The 9255-nt window shown below is 44.5% G+C and overlaps 1 protein-coding gene across 2 annotated transcripts in view; it reads left to right on the top strand.

Annotated features, from left to right (window-relative positions):
- Positions 1-9033, top strand: part of OTULINL (OTU deubiquitinase with linear linkage specificity like) — a 139356-nt gene extending 130323 nt beyond the window's left edge. Inside the window, exons 7-8 of one of the 2 annotated variants that reach the window (XM_073630846.1) lie at positions 48-317; positions 6973-9033. In XM_073630846.1, coding sequence (XP_073486947.1) covers positions 48-317; positions 6973-7152 — 450 coding nt within the window. In that variant the 3' untranslated portion in view covers positions 7153-9033. The remainder of the gene's footprint in view (positions 1-47; positions 318-6972) is intronic. The other variant, XM_073630845.1, reaches the window with a different exon arrangement.
- The last annotated feature ends 222 nt before the right edge of the window (positions 9034-9255 follow it).

Consider the following 9255-nt stretch of genomic DNA (forward strand, 5'->3'; position numbering starts at 1 on the left):
TTTATGATCTTAACATTTGAATTTGTCTTCTTTGCTTTCTGTTTTAGTGGGCGGAATTTTACAATTGCAAAGACCGGATTGAAAGAAACAGAATGTGCAATTCCTTTTTTTCTGATGAAGCCACAGAGAATAAGCTATATGAAGCATTAAAATTCATTATGCTGTATTTGGTGATAGAGGCTTATGAAGATATAAAGTCAGCACAACACTCTCCATGCTTCTTTAATTTCTTGTTCTCACGGGACACATCAGCTGACCCTTTAAGCTACATGATGAACCACTTGAATGCAGTAGGCGATACATCTGGACTGGAACAGGTAGTTTCTTAATGCTGTATTTTTCCATTTTTCTACCTCACCGTATTAGGACCCAATATGTGCAGATGACAAGAGCACTGGGAAACACAAAAATTTAATTTGTCAATGTAGTGATCGCTTGTCCGCTTTACTTACGATACATTAGCAAAGTAGAGAAGGTTTCCATAAAGTTGGGCTTGCTATACTTTTAACAATACACCTAAATTCTGAGCGCCACAACTAGACTGTAATATAAACTTAAAATGTCTGCAGCCACATGTACAGTGCAGTCAATTTGATATTCCAATCGCACACATTCCCGGTAAAATGGCACAAAAAATTAATGGGTGCTGTAGCGATCACCAGTTGGGTTGTGGAAGTATCAGACAAACGAACATCATGTAACTTTTTTCCATTAAAAATCTTTTTTGGACAACCTTTTTTGCTGATCCATGGTGTGCTGGAGATGATGTTCGTTTGACATGTACAGTGCATTCATAAAGTACTCAGACCCCCTTCACTTTTTTCAATTTTGTTATGTTGCAGCCTGATACAGTTGTTTTAAATTCATTTTTTCTCGCTAATGTACACTCAGTACCCCATAATGACAAAGTGAAAACAGAATTTTAGAAATGTCTGAATTTATTAAAAAGAAAAAACTGAAATATCACATATACTTAAGTATTCAGACCCTTTACTCAGTACTTTGTTGAAGCACATTTGACTGCAATTACAGCCAGAGTCTTTTTGGGTAGGACACGGCAAGCTATGCACACCTGGATTGGGTGATTTTCTGCTATTCTTCTTCACAAATCCTCTCAAGCTCAATCAGGTTGACACGGATGGGGGACCGTGTCAGCCATTTTCAGGTCTCTCCAGAGAGGTTCAATAGGGTTCAAGTCAAGGGCTCTGGCTGGGCCACTCTAGGACATTCCCAGAGTTGTCCCTAAGCCACTCCTGTGTTGTCTTAGCTGTGTGCTTAGGATCGTTATTATATTGGAAGGTGAACCTTCGGCCCAGTCAGAGGTCCTGAGCGCTGTGGAACAGGTTTTCATTGAGGATGTCTCTGTACTTTGCTCCATTCGGCTTTCCCTCAACCCTAATCAGTCTTCCAGTCCCTGCTTCTGAAAAACACCCCCACAGTATGATGTTGCCACCACCATGCTTCACTGTTGGGATGGTATTGAGCAAGTGATGGGTAGTTTCCTCCAGACATAACGTTTAGAATTGAGGCCAAACAGTTCAATCTTGGTTTTATCAGACCAGAGAATCTTGCTTCTCAGTCTGAGAGTCCTTCAGGTACTTTTTTCGCAAACTCCAAGCAGGCTTTCATGTGTTTTGCACTGAGGATAAGCTTCTGTCTAGCCACTCTGCCATAAAGCCTAGATTGGTGGAGGGCTGCAGCGATGGTTGTCCTTCTGAAACTTTGTCCCACCTCTACACAGGATCTCTGGAGCTCAGTCAGCTCCCCCGATTTGGCAACCAGCACTTGCATTTGTCCTGGCTGTGCCAAACTTCTTCCATTTGAGAATTATGTAGAGCACTGTGCTTGTGGGAACCTTCAGTGCAGCAGTGTAGTCTTCTCCAGATCTGTGCCTTGCAATAATCCTGTCTCTGAGCTCTGCAGGCAGTTCCCTTTTGACCTCATGGCTTTTGCTCTGATACAGTATGCATTGTCAGTTGTGAGGCCTTTTATAGAGGTGTGTGTCTTTCCAAATCCATCTCCAATCAATTTAATTTACCCCAGGTGGCCTCAAATAAAGGTGCAGATACATCTCAGCAATGATCAAGAGAAATTGGAGGCACTTGAGCTAAATTTAAAGTGGTGTTGCAAAGGGTCCGAATACTTCTGCCAATATGATAGTTCAGTTTTTCCTTTTTTATATACATTTGCAGACATTTCTGAAATTCTGTTTTCACTTTGCCATTATAGGGTACTGAGTGTATATTGAACAATTCTGGATCATCTCCTGTAGCTTTACTGCTACAGCACAGCCCCACTGCACTGGATCACATATACAGTATATCACAAAAGTGAGTACACCCCTCACATTGTAGCAAAGTGTTATTTCTTCAGTGATGTCACATGAAAAGATATAATCAAATATTTACAAGAATGTGAGGGGTGTACTCACTTTTGCGAGATACCAGTGGCGTTGCTATGGGGGTGCGGGGGGTGCGGCCCGCACCGGGTGACACCTGCCAGAGGGGTGTCACCAGGGCCACCACTAAATGCTATAGCTTGCAGCGGAGTGGCATGAGCAGGGGATTCAGCCGTGTGGGGGAGGCTGCTATAACACTCCCCAACTGTCACTCAGGGATCTCCTCCAATATCTCCCGTGGCAGCCGGGTTAGGTGGGCGGAGCTGGGGGTGTGGCCGCCTCCTCCTCTCCTCCCACAGACCCCTTCACGCTGATCCCACAGCTGAAGAAGATAGAGCCGAGGACAAAGCCCCGCCCACTCGCTCGGGTCTTCATCTGCAAGCATGAGGTATGGTATAAGCTACTGCACAGCACACTGTCACACAACCCTACCTGCCTTGTGCCTCCCCCAACCTGCCCTGTGCCATCCCCAACCTGCCCTGTGCCACCCCAACCTGCCCTGTACCAACCCCAACCTGCCCTGTACCAACCCCAACCTACCCTGTACCACCCCCAACCTGCCCTGTACCAACTCCAAACTGCCCTGTACCAACCCCAACCTGCCCTGTACCAACCCCAACCTGCCCTGTACCACCCCAAACTGCCCAGTACCACCTCCAACCTGCCCTGTGCCACCCCAAACTGCCCTGTAACAACCCCAACCTGCCCTGTACCACCCCCAACCTGCCCGAGACCACCCCCAAGCTGCCCTGGACCACCCCAACCTGCCCTGGACCACCAGCAACCTGCCCTGGACCACCCGCAACCTGCCCTGGACCACCCCCAACTTGCCCTGTACCACCCCCAACTTGCCCTGTACCACCCCCAACTTCCCTGTACCACCCGCAACCTCCCCTGTACCACCCGCAACCTGCCCTGTATCACCCCAACCTGCCCTGTGCCACCCCAAACTGCCAATATACCAATCCAACCTACCCCATACCACCCCAACCTGCCACTATACCACTCTATCATACCCTAACCTGTCCTGTGTCACCCCCAACCTGCCCTGTACCACCCCCAACCTGCCCTGTACCACCCTCAGCCTGCCTTGTACCACCCCCGACCTGCCCTATACCACCCCCAACCTGCCCTGTACCACCCCAACTTGCCCTGTACCACCCCAAACTGCCCTGTACCACCCTTAACCTGCCTTGTACCACCCCCAACCTGCCCTGTACCACCCCCAAACTGCCCTGTGCCACCCCAAACTGCCAATATACCAATCCAACCTACCCCATACCACCCCAACCTGCCACTACACCACTCTATAATACCCTAACCTGCCCTGTGTCACCCCAACCTGCTCTGTACCACCCCCAAACTGCCTTGTACCAACCCAATCTGCCAATATACCAATCCAACCTACCCCATACCACCCCAACCTGCCACTATACCACTCTATAATATCCTATGAACAGTTAGGAGAAGAAAAGTGGGACTTTAAATGAAGCATGTCATTGAGGATAAGGAAATTGCATGTGAATTAATAAGATTGATTTGGATTTAATTTGATGTCATTAACTCCTAGGGGTAGTCCACAATTATTAAGCATAAACTGATAAAATCATAAATATATAATACGATATATACAGATATAATCATAAAGTTTAATGTATGTATTGATAATCAAGGAATCTTTTGTGCAAACAATTCAATGGACATACATTGATGCAGTTCATAACAGAAATACATTTCCAATCAAAATTAACATAACAAAACCAATGTTTTTTCGAGTCTGTTCTTATACCATGTGATTTATGTTAATTTTGATTGATACATCATATTGCGACAGGTCGCTTCTAAATTTCTATAATACCCTAACCTGCCCTGTGCCACCCGAACCTGTCCTATACCACCCCAACCTGCCACTATACTATTCTATACTACCCTAACCTGTCACTATACCACCCTATACTATCATTTACAGGGGCTGGTTTTGGGTGCGCCCCGTGATCGTGCGCTGCCTGCAGGGTGCTGGGCAGCCTAGGCAGGATGGGGGGGTGACACCATGTTTTATCGCACCAGGTGACACCAACCCTAGTGACGCCACTGTGAGATACAAAAATGTGAGGGGTGTACTCGCTTTTGTGAGATACTGTAAATATGTGATTTAGCATTTGCTGGTAGTGGGCGTGCCTGTCAGCCCACCTCTCTGGCTATGCTGTCATTTGCTACAGCACAAGCCTATCAGTGGATCTCAACCAATGATTTATGTTGCTGATTGGCTGAGTGAATGACAGAAGAGAGCTCTGTTTTGGTAAACAACCAAAGACATTTTCACCAAAGACATATATCAGAATAAAGTTTGACTTAAATGTATGAATACATTTGATTTTTGACATTTTTTTTATTGGATATATTTTTTTCACAATTTTATGCCTTATTTTGTTTATATAATAAAAAATCCAGTGGTGATCAAATCCCACCAAAAGAAAGCTCTGTTTGGTGAAAAGAATTATAAAAATGTAATTTGGGTACAACGTTGCATGACCGCGCAATTATCAGTTAAAGTAGCGCAGTGCTGAACAGCAAAAAATGGCCTGGTCATGAAGGGGGTAAAACCTTCAGAAGCTTAAAGTGTTTTTTTTTTTTTTTTTGTACCTGCAAGGTAAAGGCATAATGTACTAGTATGTACATTAAATATCTCCTAAATGATGCACGTTTAGGAGATATTTACGCTACCTATAGGTAAGCCTTATTATAGGCTTACCTGTAGGTAAAAGCAAGAGATGGAAGTTTACTTCCACTTTAAGCGGTTAATGAGAAAAAAAAATGAATTTAGACAACTGTAGTATCAGGCTGCATCATAACAAAATTGAAAAAAGTGAAGGGGGTCTGAATACTTTATGAATGAACTATACATATGTGCTGTCACTCACTTAAATAATAAGGTATTCTACAACATTCATTTACCATAGTACAAGCATCCACTCATGTATGAATTGCACAAATTCAAAGTATTGTGTGTGGCCTTATTAGGTTTACTCTTTTATATTATGCCTTGCTCTTTCCTAAATGGTTATACAGTATATACAGCCTGGCTGTAAACCCTGCACATTCTTCGGTATAATAAAGTGACTTCTTTTGACCAAACATCTGCATTGGTATCATTGAATGTACACCTTATGAATAAAAGTTAACAGTGACAGTTTTGATTCTTTATTATTCAGATTTGGGTGGATGCTCATCATTTGGACATGCGTTTTGTATTGATGTTTCTCTTACATGCTCATTTAGTGAGTTCAGGCCTCAAAAGCATACTACATATTCCTCAAAAATGGTTAATATACACAGGAAGTGATGGGAATATTGAGATCCTTCATACACTGAAATTCTGGGGGGCATATTCTATGCATTAAGTTAAAAAGCCTTCTGTGTGTACCAGCCTCCCCAGCACCCCCTAATACTTACCCAAGCCCCATCTCTGTCCAGCAATGTCCACGAGTCCCTTGACTGTCTGGGACTCTCCCCCTGATTGGCTGAGATACAGCAGCAGCACCATTGGCTCCCAGGGCTGTCAATCAAAGTCAGTTAGCCAATCAGGAGAGAGAGGGTGTAGGGCAGGAGAGAGTGGGTGCGGGGCCAAACGGCAGCTCCATGTGTGAATGCACACATGGAGCTGCAGCTCGGTTCGGGTGACCCCATAGCAAGCTGCTTGCTGTTGGGGGAACTCGACAGGAGGGAGGGGCCAGGAACAGCGAAGAGGGACCTGAGAAGAGGAGGATCCAGGCTGCCCTGTGCAAATACACTGCACAGAGAAGGTAAATATAACATGTTTGTTATTTAAAAATAAATAAAAATTAGACTTTACAATCACTTTAACCACTTAAGTACTGCCCCACGCATATATACTGTGGCAGGGCGGCCCTCCTGCGCGAAATCCCGAACAGGTGCATGATTTCGTGCAGTGGGTCTGAGGCGTGAGATTGCCGCCGGCAAGCCCGCTCCCACTGTGTTTGGACACAGCTAGAGCCAATGGCAGCCGCCAGGGCCTGCCGATTGTTCACAGGAGAGGCAGAACAGCGGTCTGCCTATGTAAACAAGGCAGACCCCCGTTCTGTGAGGGAGGAAGATGGAGATCTTGTCTTTCTATGTAGCAGAATAAATAGTGGCCTCAATTGATGAAGAAATTAGATTTATTTTGTATTTTTTTATTGGATAAGTTTTGTAGCAGAAAGTAAAAAATATTGTTTTTTCTTTCAAAATTGTCAGTCTTTTTTTGTTTATAGCACAAAAAAAAAAAAAAAAACGCAGAGGTGATCAAATACCAAAAGAAAGCTCTATTTGTGCAGAAAAAAAGGGCATCAATTTTATTTGTGTACAACGTCGCACAACCGCGCAATTGTCAGTTAAAGTAACGCAGTGCCGTATCGCAAAAAATGGCCTTGTCATGAAAGGGGGTAAACCTTCCACGTCTTAAGTGGTTAAACAGTAAGAAACTGGCTGAAGGCTTTTTGTGTCCTGATATTTAGTGGACCACTCAACTAGTGGATTATATGATGCATATTAACAGTTTTTCTTTCTTTATTAAGGCTGATTTGTGTTTGGTGGGCTATGCTCTTGAAGTCAAGATAAAATTATTCCGGTTGGCTAAAATGAATACTGAAGACTTTGAAATTTATTACCCTGAGGATTACAAAAGAGACTGGAATGAGATATGTCTCATGACTGATGATGACCGAAACTACAATATACCAATCAAAGCCATATGATTGGACTGGCCCTCATCTACAGAAGAACACATTTTCTGTTGCAGTGAAACATACTCCTCAGCATAATACCTTGTAGTCATAACCCTGAATTCACTTATGTGAAAAGAAATACTACTGTAACTCACTGAAAGTCATAGTTTCCCCAGCAAAAACTGAGATTGGGGAAATTCATCCAGTTGTCTGGACTTATCATCTTTCATCTATCTTCATCATCTATCAACTTTTACAATCATGTGAAGAACCACAATGCTGTAAATAAGGAATTAAAGGTTTTGTTATACACCAACCTGCATTCCCTATCAATAACATTTGGGGCAGTATTGTGAAACACTGGGTTGTTTTTTTAAAAGTACCTTATAGCCAAAGATAAATACAATTAGATCTCATCCTATCAGATTGCCAGTAATGCTGGCTGACTGTGTCCACAGTTAGAATCATTCATGCTTCATACACAAGAAGTATACAATAATCTTCTTTATATGGTATGCCTTGGCAATAGGAACACAGGTCCTACTAAAGTAATGGGGGATCACCAATGCTATGATATAGCAGTACTCAATGCACTTAATCTTGTAGCAAAAAATGTTGAATGGCAGATTTTCACACATAACTAACTGTCCTAAGTTGCTTTATTGCTGTTTTCCTCTGTTAATCGCTTAGAAATGGCAGCATAGATTTAAGAAGTAAAATTGATCTCTGTAGTGCTTCATTCTGCTCTTCAACACCTAGATCTTACCTCACATTTTACTAATTCTCGGTAACTCCTTGTGACAAAGCATCAACAACTGATAACTGGCTGTTACTGGATTGTGAAAAAGTGATTTAACCCTGGGTTCACACTAGTGGATGCGAGATTCCAGCGCCGGTTCCCGCATCGCTCCTTCTGCGAACCGCTGCGGGTGTCATTAACAAAATTGATGGCGCCCCAGTTTAGTTCACAGATTGCGCTGCGAACTGTGAATTCACACAGGAATCGGATCGCATAGGTGAGAACACCAATGCGATCTGATTCTAGTGTGGGAAAAAACAAGTCCCTGTACTATTTTCTGTGCAAATCCAATGCAAGTTCAGCCATACAACTGTATGGCTGAACTCGCATTGCGCAGACATCACATGTGATCGGCACCTGCAGTGTGGGTGCGAATCGCATGCGATTTCTGAGATCGCAACAGTGTGAACCCAGGCCTAACACCATTTAACCACTTACGGACCGACCGCCATCGTTATACGACGCTACTTTGAAGAGGAAAATCGTTGTCATGGCAGCAGCTAGCTGCCATTACCCCGGTATCCTCTTCTTCAGCGGGTGGTCCGCTTTCAGATAAAAGTGGTCACTTTTATCGCCGGCGGGAGAGGGGCGCCCCCCCTCCAGCCATGCTCTGGTGCCCTCTGCCACTTACCGGAGCTGTCGGTATCGGCGGAGGCAATCGTGTTCTTCTCCCTGTTAGGCATGGAGACGAGTGAGGGGAACATGGCTCCCACCCGTCTCCATATCATTGCAGGGCGGAAGCGACGTAAAAATGTCACTTCTGCCCATAGCTCTTAAAGGGACATTTTTTTTTCAAATTACTTTTAATTATTTTTCTTATATTGCATTTTAGTGTAAATATGAGATCTGAGGTCTTTTTGACCCCAGATCTCATATTTAAGAGGTCCTGTCATGCTTTTTTTCTAATTTAACCCCTTCCCGCCGACCGTACGCAGATATGCGTACTCGGCTTTCCGGGGTTATACCGGGATGATGCCCGCAGCTGCAGGCATCATCCCGGTACCGTTGTTTACAGCGGGCGATCGGCTACCCGTGTATAACAACCGATGCGGCTAAAAGCCGCTCGGTTGTTATACCGGAGGAGCGGGAGGGGACATCCCGCCGCCTCCCGCCGCTGTTGGGAGGCCCGGTGTCCAATCGGGTACCTTCGGCGGCTGGGGGCGGGCTGGAACGAAGCTGTGAGCAGCTTCGTTCCAGCCTTCTTGTTGTAAACGCGGAAGCGACGTCATGACGTCACTTCCCGTTTACTCAGCTGCCAATAGCGCCGAATTTAAAAAAGTACAAAGTATTCAGAATCGCCGTTTTCGGTGATCTGAATACTTTGAAGTGTAAAG

Source organism: Aquarana catesbeiana, linkage group LG05 (assembly GCF_042186555.1).
Source record: "Aquarana catesbeiana isolate 2022-GZ linkage group LG05, ASM4218655v1, whole genome shotgun sequence".
In the NCBI taxonomy this organism is placed as follows: Eukaryota; Metazoa; Chordata; class Amphibia; order Anura; family Ranidae; genus Aquarana; species Aquarana catesbeiana.